The sequence below is a fragment of the Euleptes europaea genome, chromosome 2 (assembly GCF_029931775.1).
Source record: "Euleptes europaea isolate rEulEur1 chromosome 2, rEulEur1.hap1, whole genome shotgun sequence".
NCBI lineage: Eukaryota > Metazoa > Chordata > Lepidosauria > Squamata > Sphaerodactylidae > Euleptes > Euleptes europaea.
This window is the reverse complement of record NC_079313.1, coordinates 71,365,669-71,390,578: the sequence shown is the minus strand read 5'-3', so window position 1 is coordinate 71,390,578 and position 24,910 is coordinate 71,365,669. Positions and strand designations below refer to the sequence as shown.

At 43.0% G+C, this 24,910-nt stretch overlaps 1 protein-coding gene across 3 annotated transcripts in view; it reads right to left on the bottom strand.

The window, feature by feature from the left end:
- The window catches only part of LOC130473866 (calreticulin-like), a 31,938-nt gene that overhangs the window by 6,665 nt on the left and 363 nt on the right, over positions 1 to 24,910 (bottom strand). The window contains exons 1-6 of one of the 3 annotated variants that reach the window (XM_056845486.1): positions 18,442 to 18,598; positions 16,222 to 16,323; positions 13,021 to 13,224; positions 11,003 to 11,097; positions 5,784 to 5,993; positions 1,881 to 1,994 (exon numbers count right to left, since the gene is read on the bottom strand). In XM_056845486.1, coding sequence (XP_056701464.1) covers positions 1,881 to 1,994; positions 5,784 to 5,993; positions 11,003 to 11,097; positions 13,021 to 13,224; positions 16,222 to 16,323; positions 18,442 to 18,598 — 882 coding nt within the window. Of the gene's footprint in view, positions 1 to 1,880; positions 1,995 to 5,783; positions 5,994 to 11,002; positions 11,098 to 13,020; positions 13,225 to 16,221; positions 16,324 to 18,441; positions 18,599 to 24,910 lie in introns of those variants that run through there. The other 2 variants (XM_056845487.1, XM_056845488.1) reach the window with 2 other exon arrangements.

The window sequence follows — 24,910 nt, the reverse complement described above, 5'->3', positions numbered from 1 at the left end:
GACCTCAACCACTTCCTGGGAAAAACCTGCAACCTCTAAGGTGCTCCTTTCAATTTCCACATGGTCATTTTTCTGTCGGGGGTGTGTGTGTCGTTTATGGCATTGTCTCCATCCTTCGATAGCATAGCCCCAGAATGCAGAGCAGCCATTGGGACAATGACCAAGGAAACTTTTTAGTTGTCCATAATAGAGACAGGAAGGGAGTAGCATTTTTAGATATAGTAAGCAATCTACTGCCTGAACCATGTTCCACGCTCATAGCCTCCTCAAAATGCTCAGAGAAGGGCCAAACAGTTGAAACAGACACCAGTTTCTTAAAGCCTCTCTTGTCCAGGTGAGGGTTTAACCTGATCTGTGGAATCCTGTTTATAGTTGAGAGCTTGAATGATTTTGGATAAAAGCCTGGTGAAGTGTTCTGCCTGAAATAATCTAGTGGAAGTTTCAGGGGTAGGGATGTCCTCCCCTAAACATTTTCTTCTTTGTTAGAGGCTACCGACTGAGTTCTCGTGATCGAGTGTCCTCATTATGCCCAGTAGATGGCAGTGGCACCTCATACTTGCTGGACTAAAGCAGACTGCCCTCAGAGATGGTGGAGGATTCAAAAACCCTATGAGACCCGGCCATTCCCTTAGCCGCTGGCATGGGCTCTGGAGAGGAATCTGATTGACCAGATGATTGAATAGGGAACTCAGCACCTTCACTGCACCTACCATCTTTTTGATGTATAGGAAGCATCCTGAGAAGAGGAGGAATCCGAACGAAGGGTGTGTTGGTTGCTATGACACCCCTGACAGGGCCTACTCTGTGTCGTGAGCAGCCCTGGATCAGCATGGAAGGATGAGTCATCATCAGAGGATGGCCTGTCCCTGAGACACACAGGCAGACACTCCCTGTAAGGTAAGCCCCAGCGATGCAGAACCTCCTCCCAGAAGGGACCCTTCACCAGTACAACCACCAGGCCCTGAGTCAGAATGGCCCTCAAGAGAGAAGGCATCAGTATGCATACCCCTCTTCCAGACCCACCACTGTCTCCCCTGGGAACTCTGGAAAGGAGAAGGCAAAGAGCCAGGTCTGAGACCCTGAGCAGACAGAGGAGTGCGCTCCTGGCAGCTCACAGCTGCTCTTCCCTTGTAGAAGCAGTGGACTACAGTGATGAGTCTTTACAGGATCCAGGCCCTGCTGCTCCGCAGGATGAGGAAGGATGACTCAGCTAAGAGCACTAATCCTAATGACTGGACCCAGCCGCACCTGGAAGCGAAACTTGCTAGTAAGCTTGCTGTGAGACCAAGGTCAGTGTGGAATCGATGTGTCTGCTGAGGCCTCGAAGGGAGGAATGGAAAGGCTTGTGAATGCTGGAAGCCCAAGAGGCCAAAACCAAAACCTCAGCAGCTGCTGGGCCTGGGGAGAGCTCTGGACATTATCCACAGGTGATCTTAGCTGATTGCCATAACCTGATGCCTGGCACAGTTTTGGAATAGCTACTTGCAAAGAACCAACCCTCAAAGGGGTGCTCGCCTTTTTCCTCTTGGTTGCTGCTACAAGAAGCTTTAAGGCTGTTAAGGCAGTTGAAGATTTTTTAAAATTGCCTTTGGCATAGTAAATGGCAGGAGGAAACTAGCCCAAAAGGCCCCAATAAACTAGTTTCTATCTCTCACTCTTCTTTGGGCCTACAAGATGGAGCTAATGAAGGAAGTCTCACCTGCAGTGGGTAGGGCTTTCTGACTGAGGCAGGTGCACCTCCTACTGGTCTTCTTAGGAATCCACTTAATTAGCATAAACCCTGCCTTGGAACGAGTAGGAGGCATAACCCAAAAGAGGATGACTTCCCCCCACTAAAAGAGAATATTTTTTATTACTGTGTAAACCTTTACCAATCTTACCTTATATTCAGGGTTTGGAATCAATGGAGGTGCCCACTCTCCATCCATCTCTTCATCCCAGTCATCTGGTTTTTCAAAATTTGGATCAGGAATTCTTTCTGGCTGGTCCCAGTCCTAACACAAGGTAATCAAATACCATTGTAACTACAAACAGAAATTTAGAGGAAGAGGCAACTCAACAGTATTTTCTTTAAATGATTACTCATTTTTATATCATGGTTGGTTCAGTTAGCATTCATTATCAGCCTACTTTGCTCTGATGTTTCCAAGGATTTAATAAATCATCGGTTGCCATTACATCCTTTTAGATAATATAGCATTCAACAAGAGTCACTGCAAGCATTACTAGACATGGGACACAATGCAATACTAAACAGAGTTACATCCTTCTTGTTTGAGGAGAGGAGGACATCATGCCACAATTGGGCAAAATCTCTCATAATCCCTGAAGACAGGAAGCAGAATGAGTTTTGTCTCCAAAAGACGGGAGTGCCCACCTCTTTTAATTATCTCTCTTTTCCCCCAGTGAGTACATGGATTAGGTGTATTGGTGCTGGGAGCTCTTAGGTTATGGCTTTCCATTTCTGGGCCTTGCTTTATATGTCTTTTCAGTCTACTCGCTGTCCTTTCTGCAACCTTTTATGATATTTGTCTAAGAAAAAGAAGGCCATCCTGCTCCTTTCCTTCTCTGACTGTCCTCTGTTAAGTTTCTCCAACGCCCACTCACAGCAATGCTGACAGATGGGTCAGCAGCTGAAGCCTTAGACACAGAGGAGCCCTTGGATGGGAAATTAAGCACAGTGAGGGCCCTGCATAGCTCCGTGGTGAAAAGCAGACCTCCAGAGAGAAGCCACAAGCCACATCTTTGGGCTGTGCAGAAGACATTGCAGAAGAGCTGTGCTTTGGTGTAACGATGCTGTAATGCACCACAGATGCCTGGGGGGGCCAACGGAGGGCTCAGTGAGTGAATGGAGTGGTGGGTCCTGCTATTCAGCCTGAGGTGGAAAGAGACGCTGCCTTTTTGGTCCCACCCAGCTTCCAGGTCTGGCTTGAAGAGTTTAGACAAAAAGGAATGGGACAATCGGCTTGCTGTGAAGAAAAAGCAGTATCAGGCATCTAGACCTCCCGCCCCAACTCACTCCATTGAAATGACAGGCTGTACAGTGTGCTGGAGATACCTTTCTGGCCGACTAAAGTAGCCTGCAAGAGGCCATCTGCCCCCATTAGCCTTTACTCTGTCTTCTGCTAGCAGAGATGAGGAAAAGGACCATATCCCTCAATCTGACTACTCTCAGACTGAGTCAGAGGAGGAGGGGAAGGTCTCAGATTATAACCCCTCCCCAAAAAACCAACAGCCTAGATATTTATTTGTGGAAGAGGAGCCCCCTCCACTTCTCTACAGAGCATTAAAAATTCTGTAAATTTCACTTCCTCAGTACAAAAAGCTATGGAAAAGGAGGAGGAAGAGTTCCCCAACCCCGGTTTTCTGTAGGACCACAAAACTAAGGTCCATACTCCCATTTCCATTCTTTTCTGTGGAAGAAATCAAAGAGGTACAGGTGAAGCCTGCTGACCAGCACTTCCAGGGTGGGGGGAGCAAAAAGCTATTACCGTATATACTCGTGTATAAGCTGAGTTTCTCAGCCCAAAAAAAGGGCTGAAAAAGCCGAACTCGGCTTATACACGGGTCAATACGGTAGGAGAGGGGAGAGGGAGGAGGGAGGAACTTACCGCTGCCATCGCCGCCTCGCCCGGGAGCCTTTCTCCTGCCGGAAGGGGCCTGGAGGGGCCAGCAGGAGGTCCCTGCCGGCTGCTCCGCCGCCACCCAGGCGCCCGGGCGCCTTTCTTCTGCCGGCAGGGACCTTCCTTGGCCGGCATAAGGTCCCTGCCGGCTGCTCTGCCGCCGCCCAGGCGCCCGGGAGCCTTTCTCCTGCCGGCAGGGTCCTGGAGGGGCCGGCAGGAGGTCCCTGCCGGCTGCTCCGCCGCCGCCCAGGCGCCCGGGCGCCTTTCTTCTGCCGGCAGGGACCTTCCTTGGCCGGCAGGAGGCCCCTGCCGGCTGCGCCGCTGCCACCCACGCGCCCAAGCGCCTTCCTCCGGCCGGCAGGGGCCTGGAAAGGCCTCCTGCCGGCCCAGGAAGGCCATGCCGCCGATTCGCCACGTCTCCCGGTAAGTAGGGGGTTCAGGGGCTCTTGGATGGCACTGGGGGTGGGGTGGGGTGGGGTGGGGCGGGAGGGCCTGGGAGGCCAGCGGGAGGGCGACCTGGGGCAGGGGCCCTGCGCTCTAAAATGGCAGCCGCCATTTTAGAGCGCAGCATTGCCGGTAAAGGGAATTTCTTATTGACCCTCGGCTTATACGCGGGTCAATAAGAAATTCCCTTTTCTGGCCTCAAATTTGGGGGGTCGGCTTATACTCGGGTCGGCTTATACCCGAGTATATATGGTAAGTATTCCTTTCATAGGAGCCCATCTTTCTCAGAGTTCCAGTATTAAGATACCCTGGCTCCTGCCCTAGCTCTTTGGGGCATCCCCTCAAAAGGATGGGGGGGGGCCCTTCCTCTGGGATACCACCAACTACAAAAGAGAAGCTGTTGCTGTATCTTGACCCATGAGGGAGATCTCTTTGTTCATCAAGGCCTCTGCTGCCACCTTGCTGATGGAATATTCATCATTTAAGTGGTCAGGAAACCTCTGAAGGAGTATCCATATCTAAATCCCAGACTGGATATCTACATAGATTAGAGAGAGACCAGTGCTTTTCCGGTTGGATGCCAGCCTAGACTCTATGAAGTTTTATGCAAGGGCAAAGGTTTTGGTAGTGGTTGCTATGCATAACCTTTGGCTAAGTAGCTGGATTCTGTTTCCAAGGCCAAAACAGCTTCCTGGCTTTTCCTATGGGCTAAATCGTTTGACTGAAAGTCTAGATGACATCATAGTTGAAACAAAGGACAAGAAAAAAGTTACATCCTTCTCATCCATCAGCTACACCAGGCAAACCAAAGGGTACAATTCCCAGCCCCTTCATTCAAACACAGCAACTTTTGGATTCCAGGGGAAAGTACAAAAGATCCTCCTAGACTAACTCAAGAAAGAATTTTTGGTCCAGCTCCTAGAACCAGCTCTCCAACTCCAGAAAGAGCAATAAACAATGCCGGCAGTGGAACTGACACCAGGGGTCCCCAGCTGGGTGGGGGAGACGACAGTCCATTCAAACAGCATGGCAGCACTCTTCCTCTGACCAATGGGGAAGAGAGACGAGTTCATGAGGTAACACAATAGAGCCTGTATCAACCTTTGTAACAGACTCTCATGTTACTCATGTCACAGAGTCCCATCAAGAAATGATAGCGTATGCCATAAACCATCTTCTGGAAATCAATGCTTTAGAAGTTGTACCATTCGATCAAACGTTCTGTGGTAAATATTCAACTTTTTATGGTCCCCAGGTAAAATGGTAGTCAACAACCTACCTTGGACCTAAAATTCTTCAACAGGTTCATGACATACAAGATTGGGTGGATAAGTTTAGGAGGTGGGGCAGAAATGGCACCAAAGCCATAGAGGAAAAATCTGGAAGTTTCATTGAGAACTGAGCTCAGTCTAACCAGTAGCCACAGAAGGAAGAAAACAGTATCTAGCCTCAATTCAGCCATCATACTTAACTATCACTATGATGATCATGAAAATGGATAAGTAATATTTTCTGAACAAAGAGCACTGTTTAAATTATTAAAACAATTATAACAAAAATAATTATAGATATCAGACTTTTTAAAGCTAATGCTGGAATCAGACACAGCAGCCAACGACCAGCATGAGCAACAAGAAAGCAATGGACCAAATATGACTGAAATTGCATCCAGTTTCTGATACACAGAGTATAAACTAATGATACTGAAAGTCTTACATCTGGTTTCTTGTCCATGGGATCTTCAATAGTTTCCCTTTCATCCCAGTAGTCAGGCTTTTGTGCATCAGGATCAATTATCTTTCTTGGAGGAAGGAAATCCCAGTGTTCTTCTAGATGGCCAGCTTCAGCCACATAATTATCAACCTTCACTTCATAAGTAAGGTCTGGACGAACGATCAGAGTGTACAGATGGGTAAAATCATCCGTCTCAAAGAAAAAAAGAGAACAGATTATTATAAGCAATAGACTTTTCTCCCCCAGTGTTCCAAATGAGCTTGTAGTTTTGCCAAAAATAGTATAATAAAAACAGGTTGGGAGATGGTGTGAATCTACTCCATCCCTGGTGAGTAGGATGGAGTCTCTAAAAATTGGGGACATTATGGTAAACTTAAAATTGGGAGGGACCTGCCTTGTATCTTGTTGAATGTGGTAGAGTTAAGTCCAAAGGTATATAAATGCTACTCAGGCTGCAAAGGATCTTACTAAGCCTTAGTTATGCACTGAGGCTTTTACTTTTTTATTTGCATTATCTTTTTTTAAATGTAGATATAAAATTTCCAGGAATAAAAGACAACTTTTCCCAGGAAAAAATGGAAATGCTGTGGAAAATTCAAATATATGTAATACTTAATGTCCTATCAAACTTAAACTTCTTTTACTGATTGAACATTTATAACTTAGCATATAAAATTGTTCTATTTGGCATGTTTATTGAATTTAGAAGTATAAACATCTTTGTTTTTATAAGAAAAACTGAATGTATGCCCAAATAGGAGAAAGAACTGCAAACTGCTGCACCCTATGCTATCATAGAGCATGTTTCTTTAATCCGTGCCATCTGAGAAGTGGGGGAGTTGAAGGTAGAAAACAAATTTTGTAGTAAACAAAAGAAAGCGTATTTGGGCAGAAGCTCCATAATAGACACTGGCGGGGACTGTCAGCATGTTTGGATATTAAACGCCATAGTACTCAAATATGGAACTCCTTAACAATGTATTATCATTAAAGACATTACAGCACATTATTGCCAAAATTATTTACAAGAAAAACTATTGAAAATGCTGTATATGACCACAGTATAATTTTGGTGGTCTCCCAAATTTCCCAATTTTTCCATTGAGAAAGTCCTCATAATTTTTCATGAAGTACATTTGGAATGATTGAAATGTTTGTAAGACATGGTTTTTCTCACTCAAAAGAGAAAATATTTCATAGGAGGTTTTTTTCCAGTAATCCACCACATTTCCCAATTTTTCCATTGGAAAAACTGAAAAAGCCTTTACACTTTTTCATGCTATACATTTTGACTGTGCTACTCTCATTCATTAATTTCAGGTCTTGTTTTAACCTGCATGCATTACTACTCAATCCAATAGCCTTGTTCTAAACCTTATAACAGGCTTTTTTCATTTAAAGAAAAGAAACCTCCGAACCAATTCTCAAGAAAATCTGCCAAAATCCAACAGGTGAAGAGTTTTAAATATCTCGGCATTACTTTTAATTATAACCTTAAATGGGCAGTTCATAGATCCAGGATTACCAAACTTGGGAGAATCTCTTCAAACCAACTGATGTCCTTCTTTCTTTATAAGGGTAACCAGTATGTCCCCGCCGCAGTTAAGGTATTCAACTCCAAAATCTTACCCCAGATTCTGTTCGGTGTACCTATCTGGGCAAATGCGTTCAATCGGGACTTAGAATCCATTCAAGCTAACTTTTTTAGAAAAATGCTTGGTCTCCCTCGCTGTGTCTCTTATTATGCTATTACCTCTGAACTGGGTCAAAGCTTGTGTGAAACCAAGGCATGGCTGCTAACCATTCATTATTGGCTTAAACTGTTTTTTAGAACAGAGCGTGGTTCTCTGATGTCTCTGCTGCTAAAAGAACTTCATAATACCTCCTGGAATTGTTTAATTCTGTCTAAAATAAGATCATCTGGAGTCTCTGTGGAAGACCTGGCTTTAACTAGTGAGGCCCACATTTTTAAAATTGTTAAACAGCGTTTCTTGGATATGGAGCGTCAGACGTTACTCCCCACTCAACCCTTGGTCTGCTCTCCAGCAATGTTGGGCCTCAAGAATTTAACCAACAATATTCCCCATTATTTTCATACGCTGGACATCCCACCCCTCCGCAGAGCCTTCTCTCTTGCTAGGGTTAATGCCTTTCCTTCAAGGATGCTATATGGAAGGTATCAACAAATACCAATCCAGGATAGGACTTGTCCCTGTGATACCTATTCCCTGGACTCAATTGATCATATTCTGTTGGTCTGCCCCTTATATGAAACACCCCGTGGGAAATGGTTAAAAAATTGGCTTCTTTCCAAATATCACCTATCTACCCAAGCAAAACGTCAATTTTTATTAAACGATTCCGATCCGGAGGTTACCTTAGATGTTGCCAATTTTCTAGTGGATGTGATGAAAGTTCAAAAAGCCCAAAGTTTGTAATTTCTACTTTTGGAATTTACTGGCCTATGTTTTTATCTTAATGACTGCATATTTTATGTACCTTTGTAACAATTGTAATATTACTTATGCCATTAAAGGTTTTTTTTCAAGGTTTTCAAGAAAATCAGTTCCAGTAGATATGAAGCATGCTAAATATGTGGTTTTTTTCCCATGAAAAAGACTGAGTGAACATCTTACTAATATGTACTGATTGCTCCACACCGTCATTTATGCTCTAGATTACTGCTCCTTTAAAAGTTAAGATAGTTGGGAGCAAGTACTCTGTTAATTTCCTTGTACTGCTTGCAGCCAGCAGGTCCACTTCTGCCTTTTAAACTAGGAGGTTGTGGCCCAGAGCCAGCTCCAGGAGTTTTTTTTGGGGGGGGGGAGAGATGCTTGGCAAGTGGCTCCACCACTCACAGGTGCCCCCACTCATGCAAAAATGCCACTACCCAAATTCCCCAAGATGCTCTTGATTGAAGAATGGTATACTCCTATCTGGCATGGTTGTTATCTTCCGCCAAGCACACAGCTTCAGCAGGAATGCACATGGAGTAGTGGGGGAGAAAGGGGCATCCACCTAGCCAGCCAGATCAGCCAAATCAACCCTGGCAATCAGTGGAGTGACAGATGTTGCAGCCAGAAAGCCCTCACATTGGGTTGGCCAATGCTACAGGGGCCTGGTATCAGCTGCTTTGAATTGTTCACTCGCTTTTTTTCCTCTGTTCCCCAGAACAGAGGAGCTACATGCTATCCACTGTGATAAATGTGCATGCATCCCAGGCTCACATACATCCACCTCCTCAATGTGTGTTTATACACATAGCTGCTGGTGTTTCAAAGCTCTTTTTCCTCCTGCCCTGGGGAGGAGAGGAAGCAAGAAAGCAACCTGTGGCAAGCAGCAGCTGCTGCTGAGCCTTATACTGCTAGCATTGTCTTGCAGAAGATGGCTAAGTAAACAAAGGGGTGGGCAATGGCTGCTCAACAAAACCACCACTAGGAGCAACAGCACTGTTGTTGGCCCTAATATATATCTGAGGGTGCCCTTCCTGATGCCAGGCCTATAATAATATATATAAGCTTATGTAGTAGGGAGCCCCGTGGCACAGAGTGGTAAGCTGCAGTACTGCAATCAAAGCTGTGCTTGTGACCTACGTTGGATCATGATAGAAGTCCCGATGGATGCTGCTGCTGGTCCAGTTACCTGTCTACTTGGGGCATTTCTGCAGAAGTGGGGGGAACCTGTGGGTGGTGGAGCCACTTGCCAGGCATCCCGATGGAAGTCAAGGTTGACTCAGCCTTCCCTCCTTCCGAGGTTCGTAAAATGAGCACTCAGCTTGCTGGGGGTAAAGTGTAGACGACTGGGGAAGGCAATGGCAAACCACCCCATAAACAGTCTGCCTAGTAAACATTGTGATATGACATCATTGTGATATGACATGACCCGGTGCTTGCACCTTTATGTAGTTAAATTCAAATGATAATAAAATAGAACTTCCCCTCTCTTTTGCATTGCTGCGGGTGCTCAGGGTGACATACTTAGTTCTCCTTTCCCCATTTTATCCTCTCAGCAAAAGGATAAAATAGGATAGGATAAGCTGAGGGAGACTTACTGGCCCAAGGTCTCCAATGAGCGATGAATAAGTAAATGATAGTGTGGGGATTTAAACCCAGGTTTCCCAGATGCTAGTCTGATATTCTAGTCACTGTATCATGCTGGCTGTCCAACTAAGCTTGAAATGCTTTTCCTGGAGAACAGGGGACCCCCAGGAACAGCAATGCGGGGGGAAACAGTGGTCTATAGTGGGAAGAGGGTGCTGATGAAAGTCTGGTAGAAATGCCTCAGGTCTCATGGAAAGCACAGTTTAGATTCAGCCCAAAGATTTAACTTGGCATGGGTTTTTATATTGCAATATCCTTTTCCCTATTGCTTGTGTGTGGAAATCAGCATAACGAGAAGGTACAAAGATGCAAAAGGCAATTACTGTATTTTCTGGCGTATAAGACTACTTTTTAACCCAGGAAAATCTTCTCAAAAGTCGGGGGTCGTCTTATATGCCGGGTGTCGTCTTATACGCCGGATGCTGAATTCCGAGCCGGACTGGAGAATCTGCCTGGGGAGCCGCCTCCGCTCTGTCCATGTCCGGCAGAGGAGGGAGGGGAGGTGAGCCCGGCGAGGGCGCTCACTGCCCAGCTCGGAGTCGGAGCCAGGTGCGCCGGGGTGCCCGGAGGGAAGTGCTCGGCTGTGCTCCAGCGGCAGCACAAGGCAGGCATGCGGCTGGCTGGCCGGGGCTGGGGTGGCCACTCTCTTCTCCCGGCACAGGGTGTTTTGGCTACCGCCTAGCACACCCAACATGCCCCCTTTCCTCCCCGGCCTCCGCTTCAGCTTCTGTCTTTATGGGCTTCCCTCCCCTCCAAACCCTCCTTTAGCCCCGCCCTCCACGGGCCGTCGGCTCAGTCCTCCCCTTGCCTTTAGCCTCGCCCTTCTCGAGGGCCCTTACTCTCGCCCCCGTCCCCCTCTTCTTCCCCGCCCCAGGAGGACCGGGGGTGGCCGCAGGGTTGGGGCGCAGTCCCGAGGGCCGGCCCCAGGCCGCGGACTCGGGACAATCCCAAACTCTATATTTTAACTGTAAAAATGGGGGGTCGTCTTATACGCCCAGTCGTCTTGTACGCCGGAAAATACGGGTAGTAGAAAAACAATTGAAAAACTAGCAGCGAACAACACTAGTGCCTTTCTTAATAGCTGAGAAATATTATTTATACCTCACATTTGATGTCCTTATTGATCATATAGTAGTCATCTTTATAATTAAAAATAACTTGCACAATCTTTTTGTCCTCTCCACATATATCAGGGCCTAGAAGGAAACAACAGTTCTTAGAGATATAAATACAAATGACCAGGTGTAATTACTGAGCCTGTCTAATGACAATTTGAATGCAGACTGATAGAGACATTATGCTTAATAGTACTTTAACTGTATACTTCTGGCACCACAGCCCGCTTTTATTTATTTTACCTTTTTATATTGAAATCTACCTTTTTTTTTTCCATTTACCTTTGCTTTCCCTTATTTATTTCAGTCAGTATCACTCCAGTTGGATATTAGTGGAACGGTAGAGCCACAGTTGACAGCACATACCCAGGAAAGAAATTTTGGAATTGTGGTGGACAGCTGACTGAAAATGTCCACTCAGTGTGTAGCAGCAGTGAAAAAGCCATCTAAGTCTCGGAATTATTAGGAAAAAGTTTTAAAACTAAAACTGCCAGTACTATAATGTCCTTATGTAAAGATATGGTGAGACCACATCTGCAACATAGCTTGGAAAGAACGCTCAAAGTGCAATGGCACCATTAACAGTAAGACCACTAATTGCAGCAGCCAGAATATTTCTGGCCCATTACTGGAAACTGCAATCTCTGCCAAAAGTAGACATTTGGTTGCATGGGATATGGCATATTATGCTAGTGGACAAAATGTCTTTGTTAAAGTACAAAGAACCTACGAAAACAGATATTCATTTCCTCTTCATACAGCAATGGTTTCCATTTATTGAATATTGCAATATTAAACTCTCTGTAAAAGCTGTAAGAAGCTGTAAGCCCTGACCTGGATGGCCCCAGGCTAGACTGATCTTGTCAGATCTCAGAAGCTAAGCAGTGTCAGCCTGGTTAGTATTTGGATGGGAGACCTGAAAGGACACCATGGTTGTGAACCGGAGGCAGGCAATGGCAAATCACCTCCAAACATCTCTTGCCTTGAAAACCCTACAGGGTTGCCATAAGTCAGCTGTGACTTGACCAAAAAAAAAAGAAGTAAAAAAGACTTACCTTGATTTACGCTGCATATACAGATTTTTAGAATTAGCAAGTAAGTTCTACGTTGTTAATGTTACAAGGGGTGTATAGAAATGGTGCATCAGTGTGACATTACTTTAATTAGCATCCAGTGATTTCTATAAATGTTTCTATCATTTAAAATTTTAAAAACATGAGGAGGTTGGAGTACCTTCCCTCTAAAGCAGCATTTGAGGCTTTTTCGTTTAGGGAAAAGTAACTAAGGGATATGATACAGTTTTATACAACTGTGAATGATACTGAGAGAGTAAGTAGAGAAACTTTTGTCCCACTATCTTAAGACTAGCCAGAGTAACCCAACAAAACTATTGGCAAAAGATTAATTATAGAATAAAAGTAATCCTATTTCACACAACATAAAGTATGGAATTAATTACCAAAGAATGTATTGTTAACCCCTTAATGATGAAGAATGGGTGCATCAATTATTCTCAGCTATGATAGCAAAACTAAATCTTCATGTTCAGAGGCAGCACACCTATGAATACCAAATACTGGGAACATACAATAGAGCAGAGCTGCTGTCATGATATCTGCTTGTCTACTCTTCCGGGAGCATCTGACTTTTACGGATGGAAACAGGTTACTGGGCTGTATGGAATCTTGGTCTGATCTGGTAAGGATCTCTCTAAGTCCTTATGGAATAGAACATGCTGTGAGCTCATGGAGCAATCTTAAACACACTTACTAGGAAGTAAGTCCCACTGAGTTTATAAACACTTAGGATCATTCAATGTTTTGCAAATATAAGGGAACAATAATTTTCATCAATAAAAAAGGAGTTAACTCTCGGAAATATGAAAGAATCGAATCCTTCATAGCATTGGGCTCAATTCTTCATCAACTAGCTTAGTTCCAAAAATTACTGCATGAAATTTATATTCTTTGACCACTGGTAACACAAGTTTTAAAGAGAACTTACCAAACATAATGTAGTACCTGGTGTCTTCATTCAAAGTCTCTTGATTCACATCTTCAGGAAAAAGTTTAACATAGGCACCACCGCAGTCAACATGTTGGTCATATTTTACTGTATACTGAAACACTAAGATTTGACCTTCGTTGTTGAATGGTCGAAACCTTGCTGACACTGAATAGTATTTTGTGTCTTCAGTTGTCTGCAGGCCTATAAAGAAAAAATGGGGCCAAATGTCAAAGAAAGCTGGTATTAAAAAGTGTTACTACAACTGAGATATGTTCAAGTCACTTTCCCTTGCTGTGTGCAGCGACATCAGTGTAACTCAAATCAAATCTGAAACATCTTAAAAGTATCTAAAAGCATTGGAGCCACTTAGACTATGCATAATGACATCCTTAGCACTCACTTAACACATAAGAATGTACGAACATGAAAAAAGCCATGCTGGATCTGACCAAGGCCCATCAAGTCCAGCAGTCTGTTCACACAGTGGTCAACCAGGTGTCTCTAGGAAACATACAAACAAGGTGACTGCAGCCGCATCCTGCCTGTATTTCATAGCACCTAATATAATAGGCATGCTCCTCTGATACTGTAAATAATAGATATGCATCATGACTAATATTCATTTTGACTAGTAGCCATGGATAGCCCTATCCTCCATAAACATGTCCACTCCCCTCTTAAAGCCTTCCAAGTTGGCAGTTATCACCACATCCTGGGGCAGGGAGTTCCACAATTTAACTATGTGTAACACAAAATTGTTACTCTGTGTTAAGTGAGTGTTTCAATCAGGGATCGGCAGCCTATGTTCTCTGGGCTAGTTGTAAGTCATAAAGAGACTCAATTTGGCCCACAAGCTGCTAAGATGTCCTCTTCAGGTCTGCACAGTTGTTCCCAGCATTACCCATAATGCTTGTCTGTTAAGCCTGCTCAGGTTTGACTGAGCGAGCTCAGTAGTCAAACTGTCAAAAGCAGTGCTGGTTGTGAAGGCCTGGAATAAGCAATTTGGGGCATTTTGTCCTTTTTCTTCATTTATACTCTGTCTTTCTCCATAATGGGGACCCAAAGCAGCATACGTCATTTTCCTGTCCTCCATTTTATCTTCACAACAACCCAAGAGGTAGGTAAAGCTATGACAGTATGACTGGCCCAAGGTCACCCAGCGAGCCTCCATGGCAGAACAAGGATTCAAACCTGTGTCTCCCACATACTAGTGCAACACTCTAACCACAACACCACACTGGAACTGATGCTGAGCTGCCATTTCCAGGCCTGCACAGCCACTGCCAGCACCATCACTGCCACCAGAAGCTTGGCTCTTAAGACTTGGGAAGGAATGGGTGGCAATGAGGCTTGATGCTCGTGCCTGCTGTTTCTCTAAAATACTCAGTAATCTTTATGTGCTGCCACTTCGGAAACCTGCTCAAAGTAGCTCACAAAAGGAAACAAGATGGGATGGAAGAGACATGGAAACCTAGCAAATCACTGGAAACTCAGAGGGCAGAAGCCCATGGAAACCCAGAGCATGAAGGTAGGGTTTAAGGTAAATATTTTGATATCACCTTTATTTAATATTATTGTAAACTGCTTTGAATCAGAATGAAAACACATTGTATCAGTGCCTGAAATAAATAAATATCATATATTTATCCCAAAGAGCTCAGGGCATGCATGAGGTTCTCCCCTCGTCCATTTTCCCCACAACAACCCTGTGAGGAACTCAGTGAACTTCACGACTGAGTAGGGCTTTGAAACTGGTTCTCCCAGAAATGTAAAATTTAATTTTGATGACATGGGGGGGAAATGGAAAGTTGGGAGAAAATTAAACTATATGCAATATTTACTTTCCAGTCAAACCTAAACATAGTTTACTGCTTTAAATAACATAAATGTATTATTTATCATTGGTTAGCATATAAAATTGTACTATTTGGCATATAAGAGAATATATATAAATCTTACTTTCTACAGTTGAAATTGCAAATATATCCAATACTCAATAGAGAGCTGCAAACTGCTGCACCTACAGTGGCCAATAGGCCTAGAGGAAAACTTCTATCCCTTTAATTGAGGCTTAATGTGTGGAAATGGGCAGCTAAAGTTCTTTATGGCGTGGAGGAAAACAATATAACATGGTAAGTAACATCCCAGTAAGCCTCTATTATAGGGATGGGACATTCTTTATCCAGGCAGTTGGCAACCCTAGCTGCTGCACTCTATGCTACCTTAGCACATATATCTTAATTTTTGTCATCAGACAGGTAGGAAAAATAAAAAGTTGAAATAAGGAACAAATTTGTATTATTTGGACAGAAAGTCTCATAACAGCTTATTTGAATATCAAGTTAAACTTCCTAACACTGAAAACACTGAACTTTTAATAATATATTATCATACATGTGACAGCATATTCATTATTGGCAAAGTTATTCACACTTGAACAATAAATGTATCTTTGGGAATATGTTGTATATGTCTACAGTATACAAAGGAAGGATTATTATTGAATACCTCAACCTATCTTCTATAAAAAAAAATCATGCTACCCATTTTCAGGGAGTAAGACCAAGTATTAAAATTATTCTACTAATTTTAAAAAGGAAAACACTTCATAGGTTTTTTAAAAGTGCTTCCCAACATTTCCTTTAAAAAAAAATCAGATAAAATGGTAAAGTCCTCAACAAAAACCAGATTTCCCCCCCTGAATTTTTCCAGGCCTTTACACGTCGACTTCCAGCTCCTACTCCAATACTCAAACCATTACACCTCGTTAAGATTGTCCTGCCCATCATTGGTAAAAGACTGCCAACCTTAGCCTTAATAATAGATATGTAAATACAGGACTTAAAAATAATATTCTTGGAATTTAATGTTAATGAGAAGTTATTACAACTAGGATATAAAAAGTTACTCCTGGAAAGTCCAGTGGTTTTTTTCCCTCCTCTACTTTCTTCTGGCTCCGAGCAGCAGATCCTCGTGCCTTAGCACAGATTGCTTCAAACAATGGTTTGCCATGTTGGGCAAGGTTGGTCATTTGAGAAACGAGCCCAAACAGCATGCAAGAAAGAGTGGCATGGATATTGAGATCTTAGCTAGCACTGAAAGAGCATAACCGAACAAAAGTGCATGAACACATGCAAAAAAATCAGTAGAGAATATTCAAGACAAATTGCACTTTTCATAACTGCTTGGGGACATTACCTTTATCTTTTTCTCTGTCGCCATAGAATCTTCCTGCAGATATTCGAAATTTACCATAATCAGTTCTGTGTTTAGACTGAACCCACCGTTTCTGCCATTCATCTGGAAAAAAAAAGTTTACCAGTAGTAAAAAAAGTTTACTAAAAGATAGTAAACAGTTATTATTTAGCAGAATGTGAAATATGACCATTTTACATAATATAACATGCAAATAAACACATGGCTATAATGTAAATGAACTCATCCATGGAGAGTTTAATAGTACCATGACTAGCCCAGCAGTGATTTGACAGATATGGCTGATTTAACTCACTAACAAACATACTTAGTTTAGCAGCCTACACATCAGCATCTAGTACTTCTTTTTTTTTTAATTATTAACAGAAACAAGACTTATTCAAGTCAATATTCAATATTTGTGTAATGAAATAAATGAAAAGTAACCCACATTGAATGAAGACCTATCTTCTGTTGCTTATTTGCGCATATTCGTGGCTATAGACATTTCTGTAAGTTTCCAAAATGGCTCAAGCTATGCTTTGACATCTCTGAAGCAAGGAAAATAACTGAAGCATGTATTTTTTATGATACTCTCTAATGGAATTGCCCATGTAGCCCAAGAACACATGGACAGGACCAAACATAAGGTCTTTAGCAGCCATCAGTTTAATTATATAAAGAACTTTCCCCAGAAGTCTCTAACTTTATGACATCTTTCTTATGCATTTAAAGAGTTTATTCGTTTAAAGAGCTTTAAAACAATTTAAACATTACATGCCGTATAATGAGATGATAAACCTTAAAAAGCATTTATTTTAAAGTCCCGGAATTACATTTAGTTAAAAACGATATTTTATTCAAGAATGCTTCACTGAGTAGCAAAACCCTATATTTAACTACATCTGAACACGAGATAACTACTCCTGGGTCCTAAGGGACTACTAGTGCATGTTGAATCATGTTTGGTGATTTGCCTGCTTTATGACATGTTTATATCACTAGACCCAAGACTCAACGTTCAATCAAATAAGAATGATACAATTAACTCTCACAATCCACTTTATGAAGCAAAGAGCAACTCAGGACAGTGACTATTTAGTCAGAATTAGTGCCTAAGAAAGATAAATCTTCTGAAGAAAGCATAATGAAAAAAGAGAGAACAATTGTAATAACCGATACTAATCTTCCCATGGGATATAGGCACCCTAATTTTCTCATGGGATATGAAGATAAGAGACTGGGAGAAGGAAGGAAATGGATGAAGTGGAGGGGAGAGAAGTGTAACATTTTCTCTCATATGTTTGTCTTTCCCTATGAAATCATGTTCCAATTCCTAAAGAACAAGCAAAGCCAAATTAAACGAAGAACCAAAACCCAATATCGTATTATTAATGTACTGATCTTTCCTCCATATTCAGAAATATACATAAAATTGTAGTCCGTACAGAAGTGGTTAAGTACAGCCTCAATGGGAAGAGACTCAAATTAATATAATATCACCAATTCACTGCTATATTCTTTCTCTTTTTTCAAAGACACAATATTATTTGTAATATGCTTCCTACCAAAAATTTGCTGCTTTTGGATGTATTCAGAATAGGAGAAACTTAATTTGTAATCCTTTTATTTCAGTTAATTGCTTTTATAAATAAAGATAGATGAGAATAGTAATTCTAGACACAGGACTTTTGTAAATGAATTAAGTTCTGGGATCCCAGATGTATCAATTGGTAAAGACCTCATGTTCCTCTATTCCTGCCATACATCACTTGGAATTCTTTTAATAAAATCGACTATTAGTTCTCCTTCCCACACACACACACACACACACACACACACAAAACTACTAAAATCTAGTTTTGTCATTTTTGTATTTCTTACTGTTTTCAACACTGCTATGAAACTATCCATGTAGGTCAGCAAAGTAATGAGACCATGCACAATGAGGTAAGCTATTGTCATTTACTATGAATATCAATTTGACTTCAAGTAACCATCGGCAACCAAGACATTGTCTACTAACTACAAAATAAGTAAAAAGTTGTACTAAAATATGAATAAATGTATATTCCCATTTACCGGCAAAATAAATATATTGCTAGACTGTACTATGAAATCACACAAGGAAGCATTTTTTGCAAAGAAGGCTATATAAAATGAATATGAGATATAATTCCAGATGTCCTTGTTATGACAGAACCCCCCCCCAATATCACTTACCCTCATCATCAAACTCTTCTCTAAAATACTCTTTTATTATTGTATGTTGAGGCTCCTCTAATTGGGTGGAAGAGCTGGCACTACTGCCAACTACTGACTCAAGTACTATCCCTATCAAAAAGACCCCAAAACAAATCAGTTTCATTACTGATATCATATCTTAGTTAAACTAAGTTGGCAGGAGCCTTCGTTTTAGAATCTTTTACTCTGAAATATCTTGCTTCTGCTCCTGAACCCCAGCCACTATTGGCACCACTCTGATACCATGCTTAGCTGATGGAACCTTCTCATTGGCTGGAATCCATGAATAATTATATTACAGGAGCCAATCAGCAGGGACCACGCAACCAAGTGCGCAAAATGCTATCTGGAATGTCTCAAAGGAAATGGATTTTGAAGACACAGGTGTCCTAGCAACAGGTGTCCAAGCCACACCTCCTAAGTAGTTTAATGTCGGCAAGAGGCAATAAATACTAACCTCCTGCTGTAGACTATTGTTTGGAAATATGGTTAATGCTCTGTGGACAGGATTTTTATTTTATTGCAGAGGAAAATGCAATCAAAATATTCAAACCTAGATGTAAGCCACATGAAATGACTTAGCAACAATACAGTTATTTCTCTACAAACATTGTTTTACTTTAGAGTGTGGTATTAAGTATCTCTTTCATCCCCTGACTTTTCCCTTATGAGTCTACAGTTTTTCACTGTAAACCTGCTGGCAGAATGATTTTAATTAGCATGGTACAGTGTAATTGTAGGGACTTCCTAAATAATTTTTTTAAATAAATTGTTGAATTAATTGTAAAGAACTCCTATGAGAATAATGATAAAATTCAGAATTGGGATTTTAGAGCACAAGAAGATTATAACCAAGAAGGCAGGAGGCGTGAAAACATCAAAGTGTCTTTACAAAGGATAGGGATGGAGCCAAAAAATATGATGTACATTAATATGGGAGGAGTGGCATCGGCACAGAGCAAGATCAAAGAACAAAATCACTGTATCATAGCACTATATGGTGAAGAAGAATGGGATTTTATTTATTTGTATTCCATTCTATCCCAAAAACAGGCATCCCAGGAGGTATTCCCAGAGGTGGAGCTGCCTTTGGGCAGCTTCCTAGCCCCTTTTGCCCCAGGAATGCCCCCTCCCACGGTGGCATAGCCAAAAACAGGCAGTAAACTGAATGATATAAAATATGTATACTTTTTATTTAATGTAACACCCTATTATAGGGTGGCTAACTGCTTGGGAAAAAGTCTTGTTCTTTTAACGGGATGTTACTTACCAGATGATATTTACATTCATGCCATGAAAAGCTTTAGCTGCCCATTTCCTCACTATAAGCCTCTATTAAAGTGTCCATACATTTTTTCCAGGCCTGTTGGCAACCCTAAAAGAAGCAATTCCTACAGTAGAGATGAATCAGCTTCAGTCTTGTGACCTGATTTTTCTTTGGAATACCCAATGTCTGCTGATGTGTTTTAATTTTACAAAGAAAAAGTGCGTACTCAGGATCCGCTTAATAGTTAAGGCTTAACTAATATGTGTTAAAATGATCCTGAATACTTTATTCTTACTTAAGAATATAAAAAACAACTTGGGGGATCAGATCAAGGTCCAGCTTTCTTTGCAAGAATTGTAAAAGTCTTCAGGCGCTACACAGTCCACCGAAAATCAGAGAATAGACCATGATCTAGCTTCTGATGACCACTACCTTACAGTATTTAGATATAGACTGAGCAATCTATAGGTCAAATCTAGCATTTAGAGATGAAATTACAGATCTCATAAGGAGCTGATGCTATAGCACAAGTAGAATGTGCTTCAAAGGTAGCCCACATTGAAAACACATGGAGGAATACAATCTATACATTAAGAAAACATATGTGTTGGTTGCTAGCTCCCAATCTGAGACAATCATTCACAGCCTTCTTTCAGGTTGAAAAAAGCAGGTCTAGCTATCATTGTAACTTGACATTATTTGCGATAGGTCCCATGTATCATCCAGACAACAAACCTACAGGCCAAGGAAAGGGCAGACCCCTTAAGAACCCCTTTTCTGATACAGGTAAACCAGCAGAAGTGTCTTGAGCTATCTGATGGATTACTGCCTGAACAGTCAAATTGTACAGCATTAATCTGACATTTTTAAACAGGAAAAGTTGATTTTAGAGGAGAGGTAGGCATCAGGGAAGTTGGGTGGTAGTACTTAATCCCTTTCCTGCTCCCCTTGCCTCACTCCAAAACTCCTGCCCTCTGCAGCTTTTCCACTACAGGCTTCCAAATGCAGGTAAACATATTACAGTTCAGTGTATCACAGTACTTCAAATTGGTTTTTGGAAATAAATATACTGTATTTACCTTAGTCATAATGGCTTCGCTCCACTAATTTTCAGTTTAAAGTGATTGGAAACACTCTGAAGGGAAAAATTAAAGAAAAAGTCAGTTATATGATTTCACCATTGGATCACATTGTTGATGTTGCTTTCCTCATTCACAGTTGCAAATGATTATGTCTGTGCTAAAATCCCACTTCACAAGGGCAGCCCATTACTGGGGTAGGGGGAGGTGTTTGCATAGTGGCCCGGAGTGGCGCAGCCACACCCCCAGCAAAGAGGTGTTACCAAACGGGTTGCCAATCTCCCAGACTGGTCATGGCAACCGCAGCAGATACGTGCCTCCGCCTTTCTTGACCAAGCAGCAAGCCCGAGTCGCCGTGGAAAGGACGCCTTCTCATCCCGCGAAACCGGCAGTCAAGGAACAACGGCCAGGTGAAGTAGAGGGAATCCTCTACTTCCAGTGAAGTAGAGGGAATCCATTTTCCTGTGTGCCCCCGTTCCAGCAGAAGCCATCTCGCAGGGAGCTGTCAAGCACGTAGTCACCACAAGCACCCCCCCTCCAGCCTCATCAGCATGATTAATAGCCCATCGGGAGACATCGAGATACCAACATGAGATCGTTCCTCCGGCTATACAAAGTGACACACCCCGAACACAGCTATGCATGTCTTTGTGTTAGATTGTTAATCCAATCTGCAAGCGACTCCCGGTCCTCCCGGAATTGACCAAATCAATGGAAACAGGATAGTTTGCTCAATTGCCCTCTTGCCTAACCCCGGCAGCCAACCATTAGTCTTTTTGTCACCTTTTGTTTTACATGGGAACCACGAAAAGGTAATCTCATTATTCCGCCCCGGTAAAGAATATATCTGGGGTCCCCACTATCCATACCTTACGTCTTCCCCTGGCATGCATGCCGTCACTCTATTGGTTTGGGCTTTGCGCAGCCTGACCACACGCCTCTCCCGTTTCGCTGGTCGAACCTCGGGAACCCCCCCCTTCTTCCCCACCCTTTCCTAGTATCTTAGCCCACGGAACCCTGGACAACTCCGCTTCAGGACAGGTGCAGTATTTCCCATCATCAAAGTGCCTGCCACATGGGCAAACTTCTCTAAAACTACTCTATTTCCTAGGATCTCTGTGTTGTTGTGTACATGTGATTTGAGTGTCTGTGCACATACTATTAGCAAGTAAACCTTTGAAACTAAATCCATTGACTCTGCTTTATTATTTGAATCATGGTTTGGACTGTAAACATAGGTTAGATCCTGAAGGTTATGCCCATAGCCGGTTATTGAATGCTAATTTCCCCATATAAATATTCATAACCAAGCAATTTGGCTAACAGAGGATTCCTGGCCACTGCAGAGAAGAAAAACCCTTTTTTAAAATACACACACACAAAAAAAGGCAAAAAAGCCCCATAGCCTTTAGCAGGGCTATGCCACCGTGGGAGGGGGCATTCCTGGAGCAAAAGGGGCTAGGAAGCTGCCCAAAGGCAGCTCCACCTCTGGGAACACCTCCTGGGACGCCTGTGCAGGGACTTGCACTGGATGGACGCCAGCGGGAGGCTGCACTAGTGGGGGTGGCCAGTACAACTCTGCAGCGGCCAGGCATGGGTGGAAATGCCCCGATGCCGGCATAAGTGCCCATTATCACAGGATAAATGGGCTCTTAATGCAGGCACGGGGTCACGTCGGCTCCTAAACCAACCCCCCCCCTGCTTAGCGTGGAAAAAATGGAAAGGGCCTGCATTAATGAACTAAGAGCAAAGAGTTTGTTAAAAACTGGAAGAATTAAACCAAACACAAAATCGTCATGAATTACCTTCTATCAGAAAGATGTAAAGCCAAGTAAATTCTCAAATTTCTAAATGTTTATTATCTCTCAGATTGTGTAAATCCAGAGTAATTCTGCCATCATCTTAGATGTGCAGCCAAATTTTATGCATATTTATTCAGAAGTAAGAACTGGAATTTCCTAATAAGTAAGTAAAGGATTGCAGCCTTAGTAAGAAGCAAGTTCTACTTAATCTGTTTAGGAAAAAGTGCATATCAGTTATTCCCAATTTCCAGAAGATTCCCCACAGTATCATATATGTAATAGTAATGGGTGGTCCCGTTTTGCACATCAAAAAATTCACATAGGGCTAGGGTATATGTTTCTGTAAACGTGAGATAATCTCTACGTTTGCAGGAAAATATGAAAAGAAAAGGGATTCCTGTGGTGAGGGTTCTTTCCTCCCCTTTTCCTTTTTGCAGGTGGTAGGTAAGGTTGTCAATAAGCTAGAGAAAAAAAATATCCTATCCACTTAATAGAGGCTTGATGGGATGTTATTGACCACCATGAAAAGATTCAGCTGTCCATCTCCACACATCAAGCCTCTGTTAAAGGGACAGAACATTTGTTTCCTCCAGGCTGTTGGCAACCCTAGTAGTAGAGCAAAGTAATTTCAAGCAAACAGAAGCTTCTAAGGAAGACAAACTGAGCCAAGTTGTCTGCTCAGGTGTTCATTACCCTTTAACCAATGGCTACTGTCTGGGAGCAGGAACAGGGCAAAGGAGGAAAAAGAGAACCTGAAAAGGCATAAGGAAGGCATATGGAACGGGGTCAGGAAGCAGGAAAGCAAGCAGGCACCTAGAAATGCATTGTTGGGCACCATATTGGGGACTGCTATAACTGGCTTTTTGGCACGTGGCAGTATTCCAGAACTACTACTGTCTGTTTTGCAGCATCTAGGAAATGCATCTTTGATATACATTTTCAAAACATTAGGCTAAATCAATTGGCGGAATATTTGGGAATGTCATCAGTTATTTCCTGTTGAACCTTACAGTGGCAGTGCTGTGCAAGCTTCCTCAGGTGGCTGGATAAGGGATCTCAAGGGGACAAATGCAGTCCACGGGCCTTATGTTTGACACCCCTACTCTATCATTTACCAGGGTTGCAGTACTGCTCTGATGTACATAATACTGGATAGGAGAGTGAGAGGCCTCTGGTGTTCCTTCTGCTCAATTTTGAACTTTAAAGAACAGAAGCAACTTTAGCTCAAGTGCCAGCTTTCAAACTGACCCTGCTTCCTGGACCAGCTCTCTCTAGTCTCAAAAGTATAAATATTGAAACATTAGAGCTGCCCGGGCTTGTAGGAGGGAGCTGCCTACATTTTTCTGTCCCTTCCTCCACCCCACCCGGAGTCTACAAGCTCTTCTAGCGAGAAAGCTTCCTTTTTCAGCTGAGAAGAGGCGACTGTCACCCCCGAACTCGCAAAGCTTTTTGTACATTTAAAAGCGGCACCGAACAGAAAATCTTGCCTTCCCGTTCACTTCAGTATCGTAAAGGGAAAATCTGCCCCGACTCTGGGAAAACAGAGCAAGAACCAGCGGTACAAACCAAAAAACAAAACAAAACCGCTTTTTAGTACCCGGAAAAAGCTGCCTCTCCCACGATGCTCGGAACAACACAGCAACTTTACTGCCCGATCCCACCCAGAGCGACAGTACTTTCGGCTCCCTCGCAACAACCACATTCGTTTCAGTCCCAACCTTAACGATTTACGACGGGATTAACAACAAGTCTCCCTTAGTAGCCCTGACCTGGATGGCCCAGGCGAGCCTGATCTCGTCAGATCTCATGAAGCTAAGCAGGGTCGGTCCTGGTTAGTATTTAGATGGGAGACCACCAAGGAGTACCAGGGTTGCTGTGCAGAGGAAGGCACTGGCAAACCACCTCTGTTAGTCTCTTGCCATGCAAACCCCCCCCCAAAAAAAGGGGTCGCCATAAGTCGGCTGCCACTTGACGGCACTTTACACGCACATACACACACACTCCCTTCGTAACAACTCCTCCTCTCCTGTTTGCAGTCCCGATTAGAAATGTAAACATTCACTCCACGCTTTCTGACGAAGCGAGCTCAGCTCTCGGAGGGGCCGCAAGACTCGCTGAACGGCAGCTTTTAACGCTGCGATCTGGCAACCGTAAAGGGTCTCCGGAGGTCGCCACTCTTTTCCTCTACTTCTCTCTCCCCCCCCCCCCGCTTAACCGGCCCTGATCCCTTCGCAAGGGGACCCGAGCGCGCCCCCTAACGACTCTCTGGGCCCCCTCCGCCCCTCCCTCCGCACGCAAGT